At 45.7% G+C, this 27,571-nt stretch overlaps 1 protein-coding gene and 1 long non-coding RNA gene across 2 annotated transcripts in view; one reads left to right on the top strand and one right to left on the bottom strand.

Annotated features, from left to right (window-relative positions):
• The window catches only part of Slc24a3 (solute carrier family 24 member 3), a 480,324-nt gene that overhangs the window by 425,500 nt on the left and 27,253 nt on the right, over positions 1–27,571 (top strand). Inside the window, exons 8-12 of the mRNA XM_055602620.1 lie at positions 4,663–4,688; positions 12,118–12,171; positions 17,209–17,342; positions 19,177–19,337; positions 20,706–20,976. Of these exons, the coding sequence (XP_055458595.1) occupies positions 4,663–4,688; positions 12,118–12,171; positions 17,209–17,342; positions 19,177–19,337; positions 20,706–20,976 (646 nt within the window). The remainder of the gene's footprint in view (positions 1–4,662; positions 4,689–12,117; positions 12,172–17,208; positions 17,343–19,176; positions 19,338–20,705; positions 20,977–27,571) is intronic.
• Positions 6,637–20,154, bottom strand: LOC129672975 (uncharacterized). The gene is made up of 3 exons (XR_008719590.1): positions 20,100–20,154; positions 19,233–19,341; positions 6,637–6,755 (listed from the first exon to the last, which is right to left on the bottom strand). It is a non-coding gene; the product is annotated as an uncharacterized LOC129672975 (long non-coding RNA).

Genomic DNA, 27,571 nt, shown 5'->3' with positions numbered 1-27,571 from the left:
GTGTCAGCCGGCCTGGAGAAGGCGGCCTGCCGATAGGGAGCCACCCTGCTTTTACAAGGGAAATGGCTTGAAATGGTTAGCTTGTGCTTGCATCTGTTTTGGCGCTGCCCAGCTATTAGTTCCTTCTTTTAACAACCCTTGTCTCCTGTGTCCTAAATCACTTCCCCACCCCTTTTCTCCCTGGCAGCAGGTTCTTTGACGTTCGTTCGTATGGGATGATGGGCACTTCTCCAGCTCTTTGGGTCTTGTCCTCGCTCCTGCAGCCAGGGCCATCCAGTTATCTCCATACAGTGTCCCATCATCCTTAGAGCACAGCCCACAGCAGGGTGCATACCGGCTGTTTCTCAGTACAATTCGCTGGATACCTCCTCTCAGCTAAGCCTGCTCCTAGACCTGAATAGGTGGATGTTCTAAATGCAGAGATGCTGAGGGGGTCTCCATACTGTTGAATGAGAAGGGCCGATGGGGGCGGCTGGCTTCATTGGAGAGTTAGGAAGAGAAGGTTTTCAAGTTTTGGCCTCTTGAAAGAAAATGATACTCTTAATTTTTTCCCCTGTCATTTCCACTGCTTAAGATTCTAACAGTCCTGGTGGTCCTAACAGAGACTATGAAATCACGGCAATGCAGCCATTCCCATTATGGCTTTACAGGATTCAAACACTGGGATTGGTGTGGTAACACAGAGGCAATGTGCTCCCGTCTCCTGACTACCCCTAACCCACCTGGCTTGCTTTGCCATGCCTTTCCACCTTGAGGGGGCCATTCTCTTGGCAGTTCCCTGGATGCCCATCAGGCATCCCCCTGCCTCAAGTCAGCCCGACTTGTTTGGAAGAATTCTAGAGCAAACACCAGGGTTGACAAACCCGTTTCCATGGTACCCAACCACTTCTCGGAAGCCTATGGGGGGGGGGGGGGGGGGGGGGGGAAGTGAGTGCTCTTGTCAGATTTGTTCCTGTTTGTTCACACTTAGCCCAGAGCATGCGGAAACCTAAGAGCAAAGCCAAGTATAGCTTTGGATGGATGTGCTTGCTCAGCAAGTCTAGGCCCTGAGCACCAGTGGCTCTCAGCACTGCGAGCTGGCTCAGCGCCTGGCCTCAGACACGCAGCAGAGAGTACCCAAGTAGCCAACTGGAGAAAGGTTGGGTCATTTCCAACCGCCACCAAAGGAAGACGACCTGGTGGCAACTCATGAGACCATTTGGTGTTTACCTAAGTGACTCATCCACGCACTCGCACACACCCAACCACCATAGAAAACTGCCAGCATAACTACTGACACTTGCCACACACAGCTGTAGGCTAGCTGTAGGTGCTTCAGTGGGCTGTCTGCCTTGAGTAGCTTCATCTCCTTCACTAGAGATTTGAAAATGGCCTTGAACCACTTCATTTTAACTTCCCTGCCTAGACCTGGGTGGCCGGCTGGGCTGTGAGCACCACCTAGTGGCGAGAATGTGGAACTAAATTGACGTTTCTTGAAAGTGTCAAAGATTTTCAGGTTTCCTCCAGAGTCTGTGCTATTCCTATAGCATGTGGGCAGGGAGGAGGTGTGCGGTGTTCCCTCTTACAGCCAGAGCACAGAACAGCGGTATTTGCATTAGTCTCTCAAGATAATGAAAGTAAATAAGATCTGTGAGGAACAACAAACACATTTTCCACAACCATCAGCAGCCTCAAGTAAAAGCAAAAAGGCCTCTTGTCTCTAATTTTAACTTTCCACACAGAAGATTCCAGGCCTCCATCGGGATGGCACCATGGTCTTTCAGAAGGAACATTTTGCCATCCATGTGTATTCCCCACTTCTAGTCTTCCAGGAAGAGATGGCCAGGCCACCCGGCCTCCCCAGGTACCAACCCTGACCCTCGCTGATGTTCTGAGATGGTTCATAAACCCTTCCCCCTTTTCCACAAGAAACAAGCCTTGCCTTTCTTACAGGCTCAATTTTGAGTCCCTTTCTTGCATTGTACTGCTCTTTCCCAGATCTTCGCGTTTCTCTCCACAATCCTCCTAAGGTACAGGCCTAACCCCAATTTCTGAATTGGCTTCGTGGGGGTCTTGTGCTCAGCAGCAGGATGCAGCAGTCATTATCCTGAGAAATGGAGTCTCCAAGCCAGACGAAAGGATTGCTGCTGGGTATTTGGAGTGTTGCCAGATGACTACCCGCTACCGTGCATTAGAACTTTCGGGAGATTGGCCTCCATTTCTCTTTCTGTGTCTGCCTCTCTCGGCCTATCAGTCCTGCAGGCTCATATGCTCGGCCTCTGGCTAGTAACTGACTCGATCTCCGAGGCTTGCCCATTGTTTCTCTGACCTTTTAGGCTCCCTGTAAACTCCACTCCCCACCTGTGACTATGTTGGTTACTTTCCACTGTGACAAGACACAAGACACGTGACAAAAGCAACCTAAAGGAGAAGTTTATAATAGCTCACAGTTTTGGATGGGGTGCGAGGCAGCATAGCACAGAAGGCACAGAAGTTGGGGAGGGGGCACTCCTGTCTGTGGCAGAGAGTTTGAGGTGACATCTCACGGCTGATGGATCAGGAACCAGATACCTTGGACCAGAAGCAGACATTACCTACAAAACCAGTGATTCACTTCCGTTGCCTAGACCACCATGCCAAAGGCTCTGTGCCCTCTCAAAGCATCAGCTGGGGACCAAGCGTTCAAGAGTGCGCATTGTGGGGAGTTTCACACTGATTCTCCACACCAAGAATCTCTGTACAACTAAGCCCATTATTGCTTTTTCCTTAAATAATCAAGAGTTAAAGGCGTACTAGCCCACAGCTGTTCCTAGAAAGTACACAAAAGAAGCTTGCGTCTCTCTACTAAGGCTGGCGGATGCCCAGCAACTCCTTTTGTAGGATCTGCGCCCCCCTCTATGGAGAATCTCATACAGAATGCAGGTTCCCTACCCCCTCTATGGAGAATCTCATACAGAATGCAGGTTCCCTAAAAGCCACATCCGCATACAGCGTCGACTGCCTTCTTTAATGGAATAGAATTAAATTGACCTGGTTTAATAAACTCTCCTAGCATCTCATAGTCTCTTGAGTGACTATGAAGTAATTGTTCCATCCCCATTGCTAAGACTAATATTAAATTAAGTAGTTAATAAAAATGTTTTCCATCTTAAATAATTGGTTCTAGTCCATTATTTCATGATAATAATTTGGTAATGCTAGTGATTATGTAAAACAACCATGAATCTTTCCAGGGGGTGGATTCCATACCATCCAGCCTAAATCATGGAATTGTTTCCTTGACTCTTCTCTTCCTCTTTCCATCCTGGCTTGGCATTTTCATCCAAATGTCAACTTGCTGAACTTGTTGGCAGAGACAGAGTAACAAAAACAATGAAGCAACTCTTTTTTTTTTTTTTTTTAACAGCTAATTAGGAAAAGCGGCTACAAGGAAGCATGGCTCCTACCTCCTAGACCTTGACACTCACAGGACGAGCTGCTCGTGGGTCTTGTGAGCTGCCTTTGAGTTGTCCTTTGTGTCTCAGCACAACTAGAGATTGTCAGTATCGCTAGAGACCAAGGCAATGCCCACACGGTTGGCCACATTTACCATCTTGCTGCATGCTGAGCTAGCACTACATGCCTGGGTCACCCTGCAGCCTCTGCCTCCATAGGGAGTGCTACTCAAAGATGCTGTGTTCAGAGAGAGAAGCCATGAAACCATTTCCACAGCTTCCTGCCTCCAGAGCAGGTACACGCTTTGCGGGTCCTATGAGTCACGAGGGCAGGTATGTGTGTCATGAAAAGAGGTCCAAGATAAGAGCTAGGCCTGAGTCCTGGAATCAATTCTACAATGGATTGAACACCCCCCCAAATTATTTCTGCTTTCCAAAACTGGGTTTCTCTACGTAAGTTAAAAAATGTTGCCAGTTCGCTTCTGTTTTGTTTTGTTTTCCCAAAATGGGAATTGATCTGAGGTGGTGTTTTGCTGGGGGTTAACTGGTTAAACTCTGTTATTATAGATGCCCTCTTGTTCCCAACAAGAATAAAACCTCCGTTTGTCATTCCTTTCCTTCACACCTTCTGACCTTCCCTAGCCTTCTTCCATAACAGGAGGCAGGCCACAGCACAGGACCTGGGCAGTGCCAGGATCTGCACACACAGCTTGCTGCCATTGTGTTCGCTTTCCTTGTGAGGTGCTAACGGGTGCTGATCCCCCTATTTTTAGCTGTGACGTAACATCTCCCCTGGAAACAAAAGGCGTCCGTTAAAAGGACAATGTTGAGTGTATGGAAAGCCAAGTGAAGGGGTGACACACTGCACTGATGTGCAGAAATGCCATGTGGCAGCTAAGGGATTGGCATGGGGAAGTACCTGACGTGTTCCTACCTCCCCTCCCAGACCGAACCTCTGTGACGCGTCTGCATTCGTGGAGCACAGCCATCTCTCCAAGGCCCTCTGTTTGGGGACAGGAACTGAAGGGTGGCCGGGATCAGCTGGCGCTTCTCCTCCGAACGCCAATCTTTGCGCACACTGTCCTTCCACTCCCAGAGACTGCAGAGTTTTCCCGCAGGCGCCTGACGGTCCAGCCAGCCGCGAACGTCACCATGCGCATACTGAACACCGACAGCATGCCATCCTAAAACTCTGTGTGCGCATGCATGCACATACCTCTAACCACCTTTCCTTTTGTTTTCTTCACAGTTCATTTATGATGAAAAAGTTTCTTGGTAAGTAGCTCTTTTTCCCTTCTAACTGTCTCTTTTCATAATATGGACCCAAATGCATTGCAGGCTGGAGTTGAGGTTTAGAAGGGGGTGGGGGGGAGGCAGCAAGATGGCTCAGCAAGTAAAGGCACTTGCTGCCAAGCCCAGCAACCTTGGTTTAATCTCTGGAACCCATATGATCAAAGGAGAGAACCGGCTCCCACAAGTTGTCCTCTGTTCTGCACACCCATAGCTGGCATGCTCTCTCTCTTTCTCTCTCTCTCTCTCTCTCTCTCTCTCACAAATAAGTAAATAAGTACATCTAATTTGGAAAAGAAAGGAAATGTCCTGACACCTTGGAACAACCAGGATTTCTTAGAATCCCCCCAACCTCTCTCAACAAAGACATTAAATTACCTTTGTCCAAGCTTTTCCCGTGGGCTGGGGCTATGGGATTCATAGCTTCATATTTTGGTGTCTTCATTATAGAGGGTGGATGTTGTAAATTTTCTGTGTCTTTCTTTAGTCAGCCATTGCTGAACCATGGTTGTGGTTTGACTCATCTTTTTATGCCTGTGTCAGTCAGCTTCCCATCACTATAACAAAGTTAATGCAGAAAAATCAACATATAAGGGGAAAAGGTTCATTTTTGCTCCCAGTTTGAAAGGTTTCAGTCCTTGTTCTGGTAGCAAAGCAAAGTAAGAGGGAATGTTTGGCAAAACAAAACCATTCACGCATGACAGAAATCAATATCAAAAGCCCCCCCCCCCCGTTTTCTTAATCCTACTGACCCGATAACCTCCCCCTGGGCCCTTCAGATGTTCACCAATTCCCAGTAGCTCCAAGCTTGGAAGCAAGCCTTTAGGGGAACATTCTGTGTCTGAGCTGTAGTGCGATGTGAATCAAGTTCGGTACTCCAAGCCTCGGTGACATCTTCGGAGTCACGATCCAGCACATCACGGACAGCTGTCCATTAAAGCGCTGCTGAGACCCCAAAAGGAATCCGTGGCTCTGGGAGTCTGTGTTGATTTAGATAGATGTTGTTCAATTAAATATATGGAGGGATATTTGCATTTTGACCAGCTGTCCAAAGCCCCCATTCTTGAAATGAGTTCCAAGTAATTCCAATATGTTTGAAATGGAAATAGAAATTGGGTGTCCTATGCATTCTAGTTACAGCTTTTTTTTTTCTCCAAATGTTTGATCTGCCTAAGTAGAAGAAAATGAAAACCTTCTTAGAAATAGGAGTGACTCTGTAGCTAGAAACTTCCACGGTGTTACTTTGAGTTAAAAATGAGCTAGAAAAAGAGGCAGAGAATTTCTGTGGCTTTACTTTCAGAAAAACGTTCTCAGCTTTTCTTCTCTTTTCAGCAGCTGTGCCTCAGTCTGAGAGTATCTCTCTGGGTTCCAGAAATTAGGGATAACAAGGGCCTACCTCAGTGATGAGGAACATTATAGGGTAGCTATGGCAACACATAGAGATTAACTTCCTGTAAGACTGATCTCTGTTTTCCTTTAAAAAAATAAATAAATAAATGAAATGAAACCTGTCAAAATGTTTGGAAACACAGTTATTAAAAAGAGTGATTAAAAGCCTGAAAGAAGTCAAAATGGCTAGGTGCACCCTAGGTCCCATATCTGCTACGGGTGCTGTGCTCAAGGGCAGCACATCAGGGTCATTTCTGATCTCAGCAGCTGTCTCCACTGCTGGAATGGTCATTATCTGGGTGAGAACCTGTCATCTTAGGAGCGCTCTCCCTTGTGCTAAATCTCATAGCCTGAGAATTATGGCAGGGAGAGATGAATGCAGATATCCTAGTAAACCAGCTTTGGTGGGGCTCTCACAGAACACTTTAAGGCATCTAACATGTCTTAGAGCCAGAAAGGGGAGCTGATTTCCTCTTCATTCCAAAGGTGCCTTAGTCACTGTTTTATTGCTATGATGAGACACTATAACCAGGGTAACTCTTATAAGAGAAAGCATTTTATTGGGGCTGGCGTACAGTTCCAGAGGTTCAGTCCATTATCATCATGACAGGAAGCATGGTGGGACTCAGGCAGACATGGTAGCTTGGAGTTCTGCATCTGAATCTAAAGGAGAAGGAAGACAAGATAGAATCACGGGGCCTGGCTTGAGCTTCCGAAACCCCAAAGCCCACCCCCAGTGACATATTTCCTCCAACAAGGCCACACCTCCTAATCCCTCTCAAATAGTACCACTCCCTAATGACCAAGAATTCAAATATATGAGCCTATAAGGAGCATGCCTATTCTAAACAACCACAAGAGTGTTCTCTGTCTTATTTGTGTGTGTGTGTGTGAGTGATATTGGGTAAACCTTTACTAGGATAGAGGCCAAAGCCTTTTACAAGAGATTCTAGATTTTGCAAAGAAACAGGTCATTAAAGTGTCTGTATTCTGAACACCAGCAGTCCTGTCGGTGGAGTCAGGAGTACAGACAAAGCCAGGAGGGCACAGATGCATTAGACACAAACAGTGTGCAACTTGGTGCTAGCCCTGGGGGATGTTAGAATCAAAAATATCTCAGAGTTTCCTTCCAAAGATTGGAGCTAAGGGCTCTCAGGACTCTGAGTCCCATGATTCTCTGAGTGCTGGTCTGTTGTATAATCACCGTTACTGCATGCATGGGCTGACAGAAAGAATTTCTCATATGAGTGAGACCGAGAAATTAAACTCTGCAGCACTGGCCCTTTGCTGCTCTAGGGATTCCAAGAATTTCAGTTCCTCATTGTAGAAGATGCAAAATGTATTGAACTTGAAGGTGCTTTTCACTGTTTGCTTCTCCTGTCTTTCTACCTGCCAAGTATTGACTTATCTGGGAGATTGTGGGCAGGAGCTGATCTCTGTCTTAAAATGAGACTCTTCAGTGTGCCCAGTGAAGGCTCAGCAGAGTTAGTGATATCATACAAGCTGAATTTCACCCTTTTCTTACAAGATAGTCCAGCAGCTCCTGGAGATATTAAGGCAGGTGATTAGCTCACTTCATGTCTTCAGAAGAAAACTGATTGCAGTTGTGTTGATTTTGAAACAAGCGTGCTCTTTAGGAAATAAATACTGCCAAATACAAATGCAGCGGTCTCTCAGGATTTGTGAAGAATTGGTTTCAGGACTGCCGATGATGCCAGAATACATGGTTGTTGTAGCCCATATGTAAAATGTCTTGGTATTTACCTTCTCCTGTGTGCTTTAAGACACCTGCAGATCACTAACGCCCAGTGAGAATGCAAATGCTGTTCAAATAGCAGGGCGGAGGTGTTCTCATGTATTGCATTGTGTGAAACTGGATCAGCCATTCTCAGCCTGTGGGTTGTCACCCTTTGCGGGTCGGATAATCCTTTCCCAGGGGTTGCCTAAAACTATCCTGCATATTAGATACTTACATTATGACTCACAACAGTAGCAAAATCACAATTATGAAGTAACAACAAAAATAATTCTATGGTTGGAGGTCACCACAACATGAGGAACTGTATTAGAGGGTCACAACATTAGGAAAGTTGAGAACCTCTGTCCTAGATTGTTCATGCAATTGTCTTAGTTTAATTTCCTACTGCTGTGGTAAAATATCCTGAGAAAAGCAACTCTGGGGGGAAATGGGTTTATTTTAGCTCACAGTTCTTAGTTCTACAGTACAGACTAGTAGAGAAGTCTCAGAGGCAGAATCTTAGGAGAATTGGTCACATCACGTCTGCATTCAGAAGCAGAGAGCATTGAAAGAATTCATGCATTCTCGTGTTAAGCTCACTCTCTCCATTCTTACAAAGTCCAGTATCTACCGCCCAGAAAATGATGCCACCTGCAGTGGGCATCTCTTCCCATGAAGCTAGATAATTGTCCTCACAGACATGTCCACAGCCCAACCTGGATGTCCTTCTAGACTGTGTCAAGTTGGTGCTAAAGTAACCATGACGTGAATGATAGTTTTAAAAAAAAAAAGCATCTGTATATGTTCAGAACAGATACAATTTTTAAAATATTTTCGACTTGTGGTTGGTTAAGTTATAGATGTAGAGCCTTTTATAGTTATCTGGGCTAACTATGTAAAAAGACAAGGTGTCCCCACCGCATCAAAATGAGCCCATTGTACCATGTGTTCATGTTCAAGTAAGAGGTGGGAGCCAGGAATCAGTTGGGATGCCTTTAGTAGATAAGCAACCAGCCATCACCTATCTTAGATTCGCCATGGATGTTTCTCCTGCTCTTGCCTCATAGTCCTAAAGTGCCTACTGTGGTTCTACCCATCACATGTGTATTAAACATGAGAGGGAGGAACATGAGGCTTTGACACCTTTCTCAGACCCTGTCAACTTACACATCTTTGATGGCCAGGACAGGAGCAACAACTGCAGCTTTAAACCAATTGTTATTGATTTTGGGACCCAAAGGAGGGACTTGCCTTTCTTGAGATCAGCTGTTGCCTCAGTGCAGTAGTTATATTCCTGGACAAGAGATAGGGGATGTCTTTCTGTTAGGCGGTTCCAAAAGACACTTAGAACTGAAAACATGAGAGACCCTGTTAGATTGTCCTTCAGGACAAGGCCTGTGGATACGATAGCAGGGCAGCCAGAGTCACAGTGTCAGAAGGAAGCTAAAATGTGTGTGTGTGTGTGTGTGTGTGTGTCAGGATTCCAACGGTTCAAGAAGAAGCTCAAATATCCAGAGTACTGTTCTCATTGTTCAAGTTGTGACTTTGGGAGACAAAAGTAGCTCTGAGAATACCATCTGCTCCTCCTGGGGTCTGTCATGAGCTGGACCTAGCACATAGCCACAGACAATGATGACCTTCAGGTTAACAACTGGCTGGTGGACAGGCAGTGGATGTGTTGTCAGAAGGCATTTTGAGGTGCTTGCAGCACTAAGAAAAGGTATGTGTAGAGGATCCATGAGACGAGGGCCTCGAATAATCAGCTAGGCAAAAGAGCCAAGGGAACAGCAGGCGACCACAGAGGCCTCAGCAGCCAAATGTGTTCAGGGTAGAAAAGACAAGCACACAAAAGAAGCCAACATTGAAAAAGAAAGGGAGGGAGGGAGAGCCAACAATGAAAAAGAAAGGGAGAGAGGGAGGGAGGAAGGGAGGGAGGGAGGAAGGAAGGAAGGAAGGAAGGAAGGAAGGAAGGAAGGAAGGAAGGAAGGAAGGAAGAAGCAATTGAGACAGGAATGGGGTCTTCCACCCTTAGTGATCCTGAAAAATGGCCAACAGCCAGCTTAAAAAGGGCTTGCTTTGAGGAAGGGAGAAAAACCTCAAAGAATGAGAAGGATTACAAGAGTGTTCAGGAAGTAGTGGGTTTAAGCTGGGCATCACGGTCCACACCTGTTATCCCAGCACTCCAGAGGCTGAGGTAGAAAGGTTGCAAGTTTGAGGGCAGTCTGGGATACAACATGACAAAAAAGATTTTTAAAAAAGAAGAAGGAAGGAAGGAGGGAAGGAAGGAACGGAAGAAAGAGAGGAAGGAGAGAATTGACTACTGAATTTGGTTCTTTTCCAGTGACCTCACACTAAAATGCACCTTTCTTAGGGGGACTTACCCATGAAGTTGCTTTTCCATGCACATGAACGGCTGCTTCTGCAGTGATTCAATAGGGGGTCAGACTCGAGTTATCTTCCTGGAGACTGAAGCCAAGACTATGACTACATCTGGGACAGTTGTGATGCCCAGAGGCCTCTCACATGCCAAGTGCTTTCTCCACGGGTAAATGCATGGGGCTGAAGAGATGGCTCAGTGGCTAAGAGCACTGGCTGCTCTTGCAGAGGACCTGAGTTCAACACCCAGCACCCACATGGCAGCTTACACCTGTCTGTAACCCCAGTTCCAGGGGATCTGACACCCTCACACAGACATACATGCAGGCAAAACACCAATGCACATGGACAAATGCATAGTAGCAAAATAATTCTTAAGGAGACATGGGAGCATTGTGTGGACACTGGGTTTCCATGACCAGCCCCATTTTAGTCTGTATTGATGGGATAAAATAATGAGCTTTGTTGTTACCTTCCCATGCATGCACATCATATACTTTGATCACATTCGTTCCATTATAATCTCTTGACCCCCCCGCCTTCCATTGGCCTCCATCCCAACTGTTAGTCTTACTTTTACTTTTATGTCTTATTTTTCATCTGTATTTCACATATGAGAAAAAAATGATATTTATTTTTCTGAACATGGCTTATTTTCCTTGATATGACCATCCATTTTCCTGCAAACGATACAGTTTCATTTGTGTTTATGGCTGAATAATTTTCGTATATTGTATATTTGTAAATTATATATATATATATATTGCATATCTATATTTATATAGGCACCACAATTTCTTTATCCATTCTTCTGCTGGTGGACAGCCAGCTGGTTTCTATAATGTGCCACAATATGAGTGTGCCGGTGTCTCTGACGTATCCTATTGTACCCCAGCCCCTCTTTAAGACGAAACCACCTGAATTCCCCCATCTTTTCAACCTTATAAACATAACAGCACAAAACCTCTATGTATGCTTTATATAACAGGCCATATAATTTTTCTGGGGTTAAAGAAAGGCTAAAGGACCTGGAACTTCCTCCTCAGACCTCCCCAGTTCCCTTCCCTCCAAACCAAACATGCTCCTTCAACTAGTTTACAATGGCAGCTAAACTGGGCTTCAAAACATAAGTGTCCTGAGCTCTAGCTGCAGTTACTAAATAAAGAAAGTGAAAGAATTCAGACCCTAAGAGGTGCAAGGACATTCCTGTCACTCAGTTGTTTTCCTTCCTTTTTCTTGGCTGTTTCACCTTGGGTTCTTTCTGTGATTTGGTTTGGGCTTTCTATTTTTGTGTTTTCAGATGCAGGATCTCACTCTGTAGTCCAAGCTAACCTAGAAATCACCATCTAGTGTACTTTCAAGAATGACAGGCTCCAGCCACCGTCCCCCCTGACCAGGGCTCTCTCACTCATTCTCACTCTTCCTGCTGACACCTTTCCACTCAAGAAGTTCTGGGTGTCTCTCTCCCTCAGTATAGCTGCTCTTAGTACTACCCAACTCTCCTTATCTCTGTGTCTCTTTCTTCTCCCTGTCTCTTTCTGCATCCAACACCCCCGCCTCTGCTGCTGCTGCCTAGTCCATCAGTTCCTCTGGTCTGTTTGCTCTTTGTAAGTAGATTGGGTAACCTCAGGGAGTAATTAAACCCCAGAAGATTTATGCAAACGCTTGTATGCTCAAGAGCCTGCTACTTTCTACAGAGCTCTTATTGGCAAGTGCTTTGGTAGCAGGGAGGTATCTTCCCTTCAGGTGAGGAGGAAAGCTCTATGCAACATGAACCACTTGCATAGACTAAGAATGTGCGTAACTGGTCTACCTTGCCGTCCTGGCCATTGGCATCAGATGCTTCGTGCACTGGCTGACATGGCTTGGCTTCTGGACTTGCCTTCTCTAACTGTACTTCTTCCTGTGTAGGTGGGAGTCTCTAGTCCTTGTGCTGATGTACCTCATCTATATCGTCATCATGAAGTAAGTAAAACACTTGCAATGTTGTGTAACGAGGTAGCAAGAGAGAGGGGGAGAGAGGTCTGACTCATTCAGTGCCCACGATCACAGACTCAGCGACTGCTGAGTCCCTATCATTGTGATTAGGAACCATAAAAATGACCCTTCAACTCATATTTGATGTCAAAAGTCAATCACTTTCATATTTCATTCAAGAACTTTCTAGAATCCACCCCTCTCTTCAGGATCTGGCAGGCATGTCTTCAGCTTTTATTAGGATGAAGGTGAAACCCAACAAGTTGTATTTCTATTCTGGGTATGGGAAGATTAAATAAGAGCTGACAAAGGGACTAAAACCATACAGGCTTCCATTCCTCCAGGCACATCAGTCACCTGTCGCTGTGTAACAAACTGTCCCAGAACTTAGTGGCTTGAAAACCACAAATATGTTCTATCTTGAGAATTAGTAACCCCAGAGCTGCTTCCCTGGGAGGATCCTGGCTTGGTGTCTCTCATGACATGACAAGTTTAGGTATTGTCTGGGACTGAAGTTGACTGGTTGAATCTGCCTTTGGAGATGGCCCACTCACACTCACATAGCAGGGAAGCTAATACTAGCTGGTGGGTGAAGGGCTCAGTTCCTGAGTGGTTCCCGACAGAGCTAGTGATTCCAGAGAGCGGGGCAGAGGACGGGTACTCCACCATGCCTTCGCTAATCCCTCCTCAGACAGGCACACCATCACTTCTGTCCTGTCCTCTTCATGAGATGTGCTTCACGGAGGGCAGCCCACACCCAGGGCTGTACCTCAGCTACGGAAGGAAAAGAGCAGCCAGGAACTTGTTCATGTCTTTAAGCTGCCACTTCATATGCTCTTGCTTCTCCCGGAGACAAGGCAGCTTACTTTTCTTGTATCAAGAATGATAGTACTGCTTTCTGTTCTCTACATAAAATGAAAGCGCATTTTTTTAACCTGCTGCTTCAGGTTTCCATGCAATGTCGCTGAAATGAGGAGCCTGAAGAGCTATTGATCCCATCCCCTGTGGAGGTGTCTCTTTAATGCAGCCCTCTCCCACATCCCCAGCATAGGTAACCACCTCTCAGGGAAGAAGAGTAGAGAACTCTCAGCACTTGTCAGCTTGGACATGCCAGACAGTAGATTGGACATGTTTTTATTTTTGATTTTGTTTTTCTAACGAGATATGGAAATGGTTAATTTGGGCCACCAGGGCCTGATAAACCTGCTAGGAGAAAACAGTATGAACACAAGCATCACATGAGCAGCAAAATCAGGTGCTGGCCTGACTGGTGCCCAGGGTGGGCCATCAGCAGCTCACTACCGTCTATTCAATATGGCGTCCAGCATTTACTGGTGGAGCTGTCCAGTGGTCAGCTCTGGATCTTCCACTGGATGTGGCATTAGGACCTCCAAGCAACATATCCCGGCTTGGAATTGCTGCAAAGAAACTGATAAGGAGGCCAGAAGTCACACAATGTAGCTAATTGCCCTCCACTGTAAACGCCAATTGGTGATCTCCCACTAAAACCAGAACTGACCCAAGGGCTTTCCAAGGCTTCTGGACTCCAGAGAAAAGGCTTTAAGGCAGAGGAACCATCTTACTCGTCTATGCTTCAAATGGTAAAACTGCGAATGGAGTCAGTGCCATGGTGAGGCTGTCTTCAGTGATTCTCACAGCTTCCTTCTGTTTCTTCTGTCTGATTATTTCACCTTTTAAAAGAATTCTTTTGGAAGCTCTAAATTTGGGTTCTTAGAGTCAAGAGTCCTCTTCTTTCCTCTGAGAAAGCGATCCTTCAGTGATTGCTGAGTTGCCCCACTGGCTGCCTTCTGTGGTGGACTAGGGCTCTCCAATCCTAGCTCTGACGGCTGTGTGCACCACTGTGAACTTAGTGCGGGCATTGCAAAGTGAGATGGCCTTCAAACGCAGATGAATCTAAAGGAAAGGGGAATTGAGCAAGTGTGCTAGTGGGTTTGCCATAGCCACCACAGCCTTTTACTCCATTACCATAAAGCCCACAAGTTGCACAGCAGACTTGTGGACATTAAGGTAACAAGCCCGAGTCACAGCAAATATAGCAGCTAAGGAGGTTTGTTTCTGCTGAGGCTTTGGCTTTCCCACCATTCCAGATGTTCAAACCAGCAGGACACAAATAAAACTGCGAATAACAGCTCCTGCTCTCACAGAATTCTCTGCATAAATTCCACCCTAAGTTCTAAATTGAAATCTCTGCTCTTTAGCCACCCCTCTCTGCAATCAGAGACTCTAATCATTGGGTTTTATATAATCTGATTTATAAAATTGCATGCTTCACAATAAAATAGCTTCAGGGTGCAAGCACAAAATTTAAAACATTCAATTAAAAATATAAAACAGAGCCACAGTCATGAAAAAAAAAAAAAACCCAGCATATATTAGATTCTTCAGCTGCCTCCTGGGAAGATCGCTTTAAAACAACTTTAAATATGCTTTCTGAAAATCCAAACGCCATTTTGAGCTGGCCGGATAGGTAGAAACCTTCCAGGCTATATACACACCATATGCAGCACTGTCAAGGACTGACCGCTGTTCATCCTGGTAACTTCTCTGGGATGAATTTTGCAGATGAGGTTAGAAGATCTTGTTCTTAAGAGTTAAGCGCTTCCCACTCATCCCTGGGAACAGCGCTCACCAGTCGCTGAGTAGCCTTGGGAATGTAGCTAAATTATTCAGCCACTTTTAATCTTATTTTCCTCTTCTCCAAAATAATACTTCCTATTTCAAAGATTCTTTATCAGGGCAGAATGTAACCAGTTAGTTATCAGTGTAACATCTGGTTTCAAGAAAGCCATCACGGAACACTAAATTTTTAAAAAGCCTTCATTGAATGCTACTGTTATCCTGTTATTGAAACACCAGTAAATTAATAAGATACTGTTATACTTTGAGAGCAAACCCTGTGCAAGTGTTTCCTTATAGTGGAAATAATTTCTGAGTTAAGATAGCATAAATGCTGGTTCCTGACAGATACAGTAGAGGAGATTTTAATGCCAACACTTCTGAGGAAGGAGAATCGCAAGTCCAGAGTAGTGTGGTCTACACAGAAAGCTCGAGGTTATCCAGGGGCTACACAGTGAAAGCTTGAAAGAAAAAAAAAAAAAAGCCACTGCTGTCCTCCCTGTCATGGAGAAAGGTATGTAATTCACACTGAACCTAGAAAGCCATGGGCCTTCTTCTACTAAGTGAATGCAGAACACAAGCTGAAATCGACAGAATGACAATCCCCACAGTGGACCTTCAGCTCCAAACTATCCGCCCAACCTTGCTCTGTGTCGATCTGTTTCCTTCCCTCCATATAACTTTGAAGCCCCAGAATCATTTCATGGTTTATCTACAGAGATTTCAACATGGTTTTCTTTTTGGGGGGCGGGGAGGGGGATGGAGTGGGTTTAGGTTTGGGGTTTCTTAAGACAGGTTTCTCTGTATAGCCTTGGCTGTGCTGGACTCACTTTGTAGACCAGGCTGGCCTCGAACTCACAGTGATCCACCTGCCTCCCTGCGTGCTGAGGTTAAAGGCCTGTGCACTGCACTTGGCCAGCATGTGTTTCTAAAAGGACAAATCTTTATCCTAGCCACAATTATGATTGTATCTAAAATGAATGCTAATTCCTCAATATCCCAGATACTGACTCAGTATTTCAACTTCCAAAAGTGTAAATCTGTCCTACTTTTCAGTTTTCTTTGGGACTCATAAATATAAATGTTTTCCAAATCAGAATCCAAATAAATGATGTTTAAAATTAGAGTTGGGAGTAGAATGCTTTGGAGCTCTTTCTGCCTGTAACCACTCCCTTGGCCTCTGTGTAAATGTGCATGCAAGTGTGTGTGTGTGTGTGTGTGTGTGTGTGTGTGTGTGTGTGTGTGTATGTGTGTGTGCATTCCAGTTCCATGGTGCAGCAAAGCCAGTTCTTTTGGTCTCTGTGTATCCTGTATGTCCGCATTTGATTTGCATCAGGTTGAACTATGTCAGTGAGTTATACCATCTGGAGGCATGTCTAGGTCACCATTCCCTCTGTGGTGGCAGCAGCCATTGATGTTCAACATCTGGAGCCATCATTTCAAGCACATTACAAAACAGTGACGTTTAGGTTCTATCCCACTTAGGACCCCCGAGAATCTTGTAGGATTAGCTGCCTGTCCCTTTTCAGAGCCTACATCTATCACTCTTGACTAGTTCCCTATTCTCCCTTGTGCCTAAAAGGCTCCAGGGAATTCAGGAAGGGGTCCATGGAAGAAAAGGTTCAAATGTAGAGCACCCATCCCCACCACACCATATCCTGTCTCTAACACGTGGTTATGAAGTGTCCATAGTTAATGCCCACGGAGGCACTGACTGAAAAGCCAGGCACAAGAAGACAATGGGAGCGACTGAAGGGGGTCTCCTGTCCTGAAGCCAAAGGAATAGGGAAGAGAATGAAACCGGTTTAAGTGGTTTCTGGCCCAGCCTGAGATCCAGAAGGAGGCTGGATAGAGGTGCAGGTTCAGTAGGTTATATCACAGCCAATAAGCATGAAGATCTTTGAGTAAGAGACTTAGAGGCCCAATGTGCTCTGTAATTGCTATCCCTGCCTTCACCCTTGTGTTCTGAGAATTCCTCTGGGAAACTTCAAAGTAAAGGGAGAACATTTTCCTGCCAAAAACATCCTAGCAGCCTGCGAACATAGCTTCCCTTCAATGCTCACCCGTCTACTAGGGCATGCCAGAAGCTTGGTGTTTCCCTGCCATCACTCAGAGCACTAGAGCCCAAAATACTGTCATAAAGCCACAAGCCAAATGGACCAGATAGAAGGGTACATGGTAACAGAGTCTAGCAATAAAATCTCTGACCGCAAGAAGACAAAGACAGGCAGGTCTAGATAAGCAACCAGCTGCAGCCCGCAGACTGGGGGGCTCAGGCACGGCCTTGCCATGTGTATCCAAAAGGGAGGAGCCCAGAGAGGGTGCTGTGGAGTGAGGAAAAGGAAAGGCCAGCTGCTGACAGCTTCTCTCCACTTCCTGCCTGCTCAGATACAACGCGTGCATACACCAGTGCTTCGAGAGGAGGACGAAAGGTGCTGGGAACATGGTCAATGGGTTGGCCAACAACGCCGAAATCGACGACAGCAGCAACTGTGACGCAACCGTGGTGCTACTTAAGAAAGGTAAATAGCAGATCCTAGATCCAACACGGCTGCCACGGTGTGAGTCTGTCTACCCAGCACGTAGCCACAGCCTGGCATCCCAGCTGGCCCCAAGCAGACAGAGGAGTCGGCGCTCCTGCCTTGCCTCATGGGTCACACCTGGATCCACTGAAATGCCCAGGGAACCCATTCTGGGAAGGTGATGTGGGAACATGGGGTCAGCAGGGCCAGGAGAGAAGAAGGTGGATTTTGAAATAGTGTGTTAAGGCTGTGTGACCATGAAAAAAAGTTCCTTCATTTCTCTGAGCTTGAGAAATGGGCATCATTCCTGTAATGAGTGAGTCAGTTAGATATGCAGAAAAGCTTAACACAATGCTTCACAGTGACAGGCATTGCTAGTTATTAGCACATATATCCAAATTCTCTTTGAGAATACATTAACTCGGGTTCCAAGCTACAGAAGGAGAGAGAAAATTACCTTTGTAATTCTTCTATTTAATAGGCCCTTACAAAACTGTCATTATGCTAGGGGAAGCAACACGGTGCTCGCTGATAAATAAGATTGTTTATACGGGATGTAGAAAAATATCATGTAATTTTTGCCATGGATGTATTTCATTTTTTCATTTAATTTCTTTTTAATTTTCTCCTTGAACTACATCCCATATGGTCACGTAGCAGGGAAACAACAAAAAGTAAATTAGAAACTGTATAGGTTATTGTCAACTATATCTCAAACTTTAGACTCTCTTGATAATTTATTGTATTTTGAGATTAGATATCTGATATATTTTTCTGAAGGTCTCTATGTACCTTTAATGAAAGACTTTAATGTTATTTTGTACCGTTCTGTGGGAGGATTTTCTTTAGTTTCTCCCTTCTGAGTACTTTATAACTATAAAAAGAAACTTGTGGTGGGGCCGGGGGGCGAAGAGCTGAGTAATGTTAGTGCTGGGCCTGGGGGGATGGCCTGGTTGGCAAAGCATTTACCATAGAGCAGAGGGGGATAGTAATAACGATGACAGTGATGATATGAGAGACCGTGTCATGGTCTCACGGCCTGGAAAATAGGAGTGAGCACCTGTGAGTGATGAGTGTACAGTGCTCTTCCACAGAGAGGGGGCTCGGGCAACAGTGGAGTGCTTCACATCCCGGAAGGCTTATCTGAGGCCTCCTCCTGAACACTGGTCCTCAGATGTGACCAGCTCACGCCTGTACGCTCTGTTCCCAGGATGCAGGAACATCCTGCACATGTCCACAGCTGGGACCTCCACCTGGGACACATGTCAGCCCTGCAGCATCTGCCGGTGCACTGGGTTGCCGTGCACGGCCATGATGGGTTACCAAAGGTTACTGGGGCCTTCCCTATGACCTAGACCTTAGTGGTGGGAAAATAACACTCTGAGGCCAAGGAGGAATTCTCTTACCCTGCTCATTCCTACCATATTGATGAGTGGTGTTTGAATAGTCTCAAGTGGTTTCAAATGAATTATTAAGCATGACCCATGACTTAAATGTGACCCCTAATTTTGATCACTGCAACATTCAATGGATGGATAGAAGGAAGAAAAGAAAGAAAAAGGGAGGAAAGGATGGTGGGAAGGGAGAAGAGAGGAGAGTGAGGAAGGAAGGAAATGGGAGAAAGAGAGGAAGAGGAGGGAGGAAAGAGGAGGGAAGTGGAGAGATGAATGGATGGATGGATGGACAGGTGGATGGATGGACCAGTGAACAGATGGATGAACAGGTGCAAAGGTGTGAAGGAGTGGGCTAGGGAAGAAATAAAGGGAAGATGAATGGATGAACGCCTCTCTCCCGGGCTGCATGCTATGGTATTTTCTCTTTCGCATTTCCCTAGCCAATTTCCACCGCAAAGCGTCAGTGATCATGGTGGATGAGCTGCTGTCGGCCTACCCACACCAGCTTTCTTTCTCTGAGGCTGGCCTTCGAATTATGATCACAAGCCACTTTCCTCCCAAGACCCGGCTCTCCATGGCTAGTCGAATGTTGATCAATGAGGTATCTGGAAAAGAAGAAGGGAGGGGAGGGGAGAGGATGGAAGGGGAGGGAAAAAGATAACTCTTCCTGATTTATAAGATGCAGTACTGGGGTGAAAGTTGAACAGAAGTCTCTCCCTCAGCCATTTCCCAGCATCTTTGCGCACTGAACCATCTTACCCCAGTCCTCTCCCATCTTCTCACTGCATATTGAGGGACATAGCCTAGTCCCCTCTGTTTACCTTGTTTAAGGCAGGGTTTCACATAGCCCAGCCTGGCCTCACACTCACTATGTAGCCAGAGTCTCTTGAACTTTCTGGGACCATCAGCATGTGCCACCACTCTCAGTTGATGGAGAACTAGGAATTGTACTCTGCATCTCATGTTTGCTGGACTCTACCAGATAGATCCCCAATGGCAATCTGTTTTATTCCATTCGAATAAATCTCCTTCTCATAAACTTTTATCAAAATAGCTAAGCCAAAGTTATCAAGCCAGAGTCCCTGGGCTTTTGTCTTTCCCTGGAGTGGCAGCCTCACTAACAAACTAGTCCAAGCATGTGGCATAGCCTTCTTGAATATAGTGTTACAGTTATTTTTATATTATATTTGTTTCTCAGTTTCTCTGTTAACCCAGCTATCACACAAATAATTGAGACTCTTTTATGTTTGTTTAATAATAAGCTTCACAACAAAATAACTGAGAATTTATTACTCTATTCTTAACCCTCTAAGCTAATTTGGTTCCTCCCAGGATACATCTCAGAGATAGTTATAATCTGTACCTTTTCTGCTGAGTGCTCTCTCTCTCTCTCCTGGTCTCGCCTAATCATCTCCAATGTACTATCCCCTAGCTAAATCCTCTACTTCCTCTTCTAACTCCTCCTCTCCTGGCTGGCAGGAAGTCCAGCCCTATTCTCTCCCCTGCTCAGTGATTGGCTGTAAGCTGCTTTATTGGCATATTAGGGGACAATTGGGGAGCAGTGTTTAGACAATGTTGAGAGAAGACATTCTCAGAAAAAGGCTTGCAACCGGATATGGGAGAGGTAGAAATTGGCATTTGAATTACACAGTAACCTTATGCCTATAATATGGAACAAGGGTTCCCATGGGCTGGAGAATAAAGATAATGTCACAGTGTACAGATGTCAAAGAATTATACACCCCAGATGTAGAAATGTTCACAAAGGAAATTTGAAATTTCCAGTGGATCACAAAAGGTTAATTTTTCCATCTAGAAGGGAGATCATTTAAATCTGTTATTGCTTTAAGAAATCTCCTAACACTTGGCTCCTTGTCAGTGCTGGGGAAGACATACCTGCCTGTGTCTTAGCGTTGTTGGGTGAGTTCCATCCCCCGGACTACAGTGACAGATCGCTTTCTATTTTCAGAGACAAAGATTGATAAACAGCAGGGCTTATGCCAATGGGGAATCCGAAGTGGCCATCAAAATCCCAATTAAGCACACTGTGGAGAATGGAACAGGGCCCAGCAATGCCCCAGACAGGGGTGTGAATGGAACCCGGAGGGAGGACATTGTTGCTGAGGCTGACAACGAGACAGAGAACGAGAACGAAGACAATGAGAACAACGAGAATGATGAAGAGGAAGAGGAGGATGACGATGATGATGAAGGGCCCTACACGCCATTCGATCCTCCCTGTAAGAGGCCCTTGATTCAGGCTTGGGAAGGGGGATGTCACGGGATCCTTGAGTAGACGCTCTTCACTTGGCTATCTTTTTACTATTCAATTCCAAAAGAGCCTTTCGATAAACAGAAACCTATTTGTATGAGGTGTCTGCTGTGGGCAGGGCCCTGTCATGAAAGGTCCAAAAATGTGGTGCGTGGGCAAGAGCGGAAAGGTGAGCACCTTTGCCAAATGCGTTTTGTGGCAGGACTTTCTCCCACAGCCTCTCAGCTGTGCTGCAGACCTTTAGTTCTAAGGTAGAAATGTGCACGTGACCCGTGTCACCAGGGCAGCCAGGCACCCGAGGGCACAGCCATGGAAATCCTGCCCCTTTGTTCTCCCCTCCTCCCCTTTCCCTCTATTCAGGAGCATCTTTCACACCCTGCCGTCTGCAGAGCAGCTTCACGGGAGACACAGACCCATGCAAAAGCTAGTCCTTGGTGTCTTACCCCATGGAACTGGTCATGGTCTCTCCCTGGCACACTGGAAGGGGAGAGGCGAGACGAGTAAAAGCTTCCAGGACCTTGGCTGGTAGAGCATGTGCCCTTTAATGTTCCTCCCACCCCCACCCATTAGCAGAGAATGAAGGCCAAGACCAAAGAAGTCTGTGTCCTTGCTAGACCTTCACAAAGCTCCTGCCAGGTTCATGAAGCCTGCACAGATCCAGTTCACATTCACAGCCATTTGAGTCTTCCCTAGTGTGCACAGTTCCCCGGGCTGACTGAGCTCGCATAAGGCCTGGCTGAGCAAGTATTTTATGATCAACCTGGAAGGCCATTTATGGCAGATACTGAGTCTGGAGTCCCAGACCTGTGCTGATTTCAGATGCAAGGCCTTGCTGTGCTTCCTTCTCCGTATATCCATGGGGGAGGGACAGGCAACTGGCACAGTTCAGACCAGAACTGATCCTGATCCCCTCCCCCACACACTCCTTCCCTAAAACAAGAGTGTTGATAAGCACTTACCAAATTAAATTAAAAGAATACACATCCAGATTCCTGTGTGCCTGCCAAGGTTGAATTACTACTTGCTCGTAGATTGTCTCCATAGGGGAAAAAAATTGCACACCCCCGTCTGTGGTTTCACTTTCTGTGGTTTCACTCACTTGAGCTTAATTGTGGTCAGCCACAGCCACCATCCACAGGCTGAAAATATTAAATGGAAAATTACAGGCACAGTTCATAGGTTTGAGGTCACACTCCATCCTGAGATGGAGCTCCATTCTCCCACCACCTTGCTCTGTCCCACCTGAGCCAACAACCCTCTGTGTAGCAAACCATTCTGTCTGTAACCGCTGCGCCTCCATCCCCAACCCTTAGCAGGCGCTAGGACCCTCATGTGTATACGCATTTGTATTAATGTAACTATGTATGGACGCATACATTTTATATATGCATTAAATACTCACGCACTGTATCTACCTCTGTAGAGTACGCGTAGCTACACACCTACGCGCAAATACACATATATTCTTGAATGAAGAAACCCTTACTACTTGCAAACAGAGATGTATGTAGGTAAACAAATTTCCATAAAACAAAAAACAAGACAAAAACCACTGGAAGGAAATCCACCAAAATAAAATTGTATTTTTCTAGGTGGAGTTTTTTTCCTATTGTAAATGTGTGTTCTTGTCTTCTATGTGATCAGAACAAATGTGAATGTTTTTCTATTGGTCTAAAACATTGCACAACTATTTTTTTCTCTCTCCCTGATCTAAGCATTCTTAAAAGCTTGGTCAGAAATAGAACTCCAAAGCAAATCCTTTGAAAGGGCCTTGACGCCTGCCACCCCTGCCGGGCCTCCCTGTCACGGACTTCACAAGTATATGGCCTCCACGGAGAAGTGTACGTTTTAATTCACTGCTGGGTTAGCCTGGCACAAAATGACTTAGACAGTGCCCAACATGTATGCTCTAAGTGAACAAATAAACGTATCCCCTAGAGCTCTGTTGGGAACAAACAGTGATAGAAAAAAAATAACAAAAAATGTCCAGAAATGCTGCTGACTCAGGAGAGGAAACAGCTCAGCTCCGACTCAGAAATAGACATTAAAGGTAGTTGAAAAATGCATACCATCCTTTTTTACTCCTCCTCAAAGTCATTTTCAAAGCCCCTTTCTGTAAGCTTGCTTGGCTCAAGGAACTAAAGCTGTTATCGTGGGTTCAACGTCGTATCTTAGACACTGGTCTTTGTACTTCTACCTTTGGGGTGGATGTTACTAAGGAACAAGAATGTACACTCTGACTGTACAATTTCATGGCGGTGAGGCTGCCTTCGTGAGCTCATGTCCTTCAGTGCCAAACCCAAACAGCTGAGAACAGTGGAGGGGGACTGGGCCGTTGCTGGCAGGAGCTCACGCTGTGCACAGCTTTATCTAATCAGCCCCCTCCCCCCCCCCCCCCAGAGTCCCGATGTCATGACCTCATCTTCCTTCTCATTTTCAGTTTCCGAGGAATATTAGTTGAGGTCATTTCTTTTTCTGTTCACTTGCTTCTTTGTAACCTTTGATCAGGGGGTCTGTTTTAAATGGGCATCTGTTTCTTTCTCTCTCTGTGGCTGGCTCCCCCTGATGTAATGCCAGAAGGGGATTCCCCCAGAGTTCCAGGTGGGCTAAAGCCTCCATGCCCAACTGAAGGACTCAAATGGGACCCAAAGATCTGTCCTTTTTCTGAATCCTGCAACATTTGGAGGATTGTACAACTGCCGTCTTCTTGATGAGAATCAAGCCAGGCTCTAGGGTCTCAGTGTCCCCTTGACCTCCCCCAAGTTAAGTCTAACAGGATGCATAGCACCCAATAGGAAAGGACCTTCTTTCTTAATAATATTTTGTCTTCATTAGTGGACTATGCTTAGATTCTTAAGGCCGATTTTGAGGGGATTTCTAATTATAGCATAAGTTGTATTGTTATTAATATTTCATTGCTAGTATTATTAATATTTTTAGCTTACTTGAAGCAGAAGAATGCCTAAGATGTATTAAAAATGGGTGGATGGTGCCAGGGCAGTGAAAATGGGAGACAGGAGCCAAATCAGGCAGGGCTTCATTGGTCATGGTATGGAGATGCTGTGTTACTCTAAAGATGGTGGACAGCAGAGGAATGTTCTAAACTCATTTTGTTCTCAAGACTCTCTCCCTTTGCCTTCAAGAGTAAACACAGAGGTAAGATAGGCCTTAATGTGGGAGTTCCTTTCGGAGGTCAGACCACCTGACAGGGAGTTGACCATGGGGAAAATGCCCTGGGCAGGTGTCATATTTAGGCCCGAGGATGAAAGAAGGGGAGGAATCAAAAATGACTTATCAAATTTTGACTAGGGCAATCTGAAAAGTTGCCAACCAAAAAGCTCCTGTCCTAAGGTTGCCAATCATTTGGCTGGAGTCCTTTTGCTCTTCCTGGCGAGGAATCATGGGGAGGCCTGGAGAGGCTTTGCCAGCGCTGGTCTTTGGCCATTCTTGTATCTCTGTGGTGCTTGGCAGTAGCAACCAGCAACAAGCAAGTGGAAACAACTTCAGGTAGCGACCTTTAGGCTTGCAGCTCTGTCTTGCAGGCATCAGGATCAGGATTTCTCAGCCCTATCACCATCCAGTGCTACAGTTCTTAGGCCTGGGTGTCTTAGCCTGAGGGCTTGGCAGATTGCTAGGACTCTTCTGCAACCAGGGCCTCCAGTTTCTCTTCTCTGGCTCTTTCCAGCTTCCTATCCATCATGAGCATCAGGTCTGTTCTCTCTATTCCTATTCTGTCCCATGGTCCCTATACTCTCAGATTCATCCACTTGATGGGGATGAATCAAATAACGACGATTAGGCATACAACAGATTTTATATGAAAGAGGTTTATTAGATGAAGATGAAGAGAGAGGGAGAGAGAAGGGAGAGCAGGACATGATGGGGGGAGGCATCCCGACAGAGAAAGGCGAGAGGGCAGAGTGCCAAGAGAGGCCAAGAGAGAAGAGACCAAGAGAGGAGGAGCAAGAGAGAGACCACGTGTGGGGTTGTTCCCTTTAAGGGGCAAGGTAACTGCGCCTCCCAGGTGTGGCCACCTGGCCAGTGAAACATGTGACATCGTAGGCTGCTAGGCAACCCAGAAGCAGGTTTGGTTCCTAAGTCCTAACACTGCTGCTGCCTCTTCTTCAGCAATCTGGAAGCTTCTTGCCTTACCGCCTTTGCCTGCTGGCTGCTCCACTATCAATGCCTCTGCCAATGGTGTTCTGTTGTCTCTGCCGCTTCCTGTCACCGGCTCAGCCCACATGATTGAGAATAGGCAAGAAAAGACCCCTTGAGAGAAGCCTTTTGTTGAGCCTAATGTTAAAACACCAGGAGACAAATGGGCAGGAATCTTCCAGCCAACTCCCTGAGCCATTTCATCTGTTTATAGAGCCAGAGAAGAGGTGTTTGCTCTAATCACAGCATTCCTCACATGCAAATAAAGGCACTTGCACCAATCACAGCCCAATTTGCAATTAGAAGGGTTTGTGTTTGTACCTGTCACAGTAGTCCTTTTGCTGGCTCTCCACAGTATGTGCCCCCCCTCTGGCCTGGGTGGAAATGGCTACATTATCATCTAAAGTTCAGGGAGGTCTGAAATAAAAAAAAAAAAAAATGTCTGTGCAAACTATTTGAAATGGCCCTAAACCGCTGTATCTTCAGGAGCTGATGCAATCTGCTGTGATCACTGCGTTTTCTTAAATCTGGCTGTCAGAATAACTGATACAGCCTGCCAGAAGGGCTCAAGGCAACCAGGGCAGCACAGAGTCCAGGAGCTGCCAGTTGGCAGGTTTTCTTGCCCTGTCCCTTGTCTTCACTTACATTCAGGGAAATGAACCCCAGAAGGAAAACTTACAGTAAGAGCTCCATGGACACTAAGACCCATTTTAATAGATTTTTAACAATTTTTAAGACCTGCCTGAGCCCCTAGGGAAAGGTGAAACTATCAGCTGGATCACTGAAACCCATTCATCTTTAACCTTCTCAACGCCGCCATGAGCTTGGTGTTCCTGGACCCACATTTTACAAATAATAAAAGTAGTGTGTGGTGAGTTGGTGTAACTGTTCAAATATGGTTTCTATCACTGTGACAAATCAAAACCACCTTGGGAATAAATGGGTTTATTTGGCTTACATGTCCCAATCAGAGTCCATCATTAAGAGAAACCAAAGCAGGAACTTGAGCAAGACAGGAACCTGGTGGCAGAAACTAAAGCAGAGTCCATGGGGGCAGCTAGAGGGGCATTTCTTACCGCCCTTCCTGCCTTGTGCCCACAGCTTGCCTAACCTACTTTCTTATATACCCCAGGATCAGCTATCCAAGGATGGCAGAGCCCAGTGCGTGCTGTGCTCTCCCACTCAATACTTAATCAGAAAAACGTTCGACAGGCTTGCTAGCAAGGCAGTCTGAGGGAGCATTTTCTCAGCTGAGATCCCTGATTCCCACTCGACCTCGCTGTGTCAAGTTGCAAACAGACAAACAACCAGCCCAAGGATGCAACAGCTCCACTCCCAAAGCGGAGGGCGGCCACACCCCAGCGCTGTCTGCCGAGGAAGCCGCACTTTAGCTTAGTTATAGACTGTTCTGTCTTGCCCACCTCATAACTGACAGGTACCTTTTCTATGTAGTTAAAAAAAAGACTGTTTAGAGGTAAGACATAATATGAAACAGAACTGTACATTGGCTCAAAGATATTAAATTAATTGTATCAAGTCTTGTATTAATTGCTGTTTACAATGTCATGGTAAGCAATTACCTCCCTACTCTGATGGGAATAGGAGATGGTTCAATCATTTTTGAAAACTATTTTTAGTTTCTTTGAAAAGTAAAAAGTAAAACACCCACCTCATGGCTTGGCAGCTCCCCTCCAGATCTTCAGCCAAACCAAAGCCATGCTCTCCAGAAAACCCATGCATGGGTATTGATGGGCACTCGAATTATTATGATCTGCAGCTGGCCACTGCACAATGCCCAACTCAGGAGAGCAGAGAAGCAAAGTCAGCATGTCCCCGGCCATTAAAGGAAATAAACTAACAGCCCTTTAATCACTCTCAAAACACACATGTGGTAAGCAGAAGGAAGGACTACTCAGTGATTGATTCCTTTGAGGTTGGGCTTGAACAAAAGCTGATCCGTGGTGGTTGGGGTGAAGCTTGACTAGAAAGAGGCACAGAGAGCTTTCTGGAGGATGGGGGTCCTATGTCTCAGTTGACATGGATGGCACCTGAGTGCATATGTATTTCTTTCCACAGGCCAATTAACAGTTGAAAACAAAAACAAAAACAAAAAAAAAATTAATTAATATATTTGTCAAATCTGAGGTTACATGGCAGATGATCACCCACGAAAGTACTCAGGCAATACAGGATGGTAGAGGCAGGTATCACTGGCAGGCCATCATCTCGTCCCTTAACTTTTTAAGTGCGCAAGTGCTTATTTGCAAACCCCATTGGCTTGTGATCCAACACCAAGAACTTCCATTAGGTGGCGCTGTGTCTATTGGCACTGTGGTTTGGGAACACTTCGTGGACACGCCTACACACACACACACACACACACACACACACACACACACACACACACA

This window comes from Psammomys obesus, unplaced genomic scaffold (assembly GCF_907164565.1).
Source record: "Psammomys obesus unplaced genomic scaffold, mPsaObe1.curated_primary_1811, whole genome shotgun sequence".
In the NCBI taxonomy this organism is placed as follows: Eukaryota; Metazoa; Chordata; class Mammalia; order Rodentia; family Muridae; genus Psammomys; species Psammomys obesus.
Note: the sequence above shows the minus strand (reverse complement) of the source record. Positions and strands in the feature narration are given on the sequence as shown.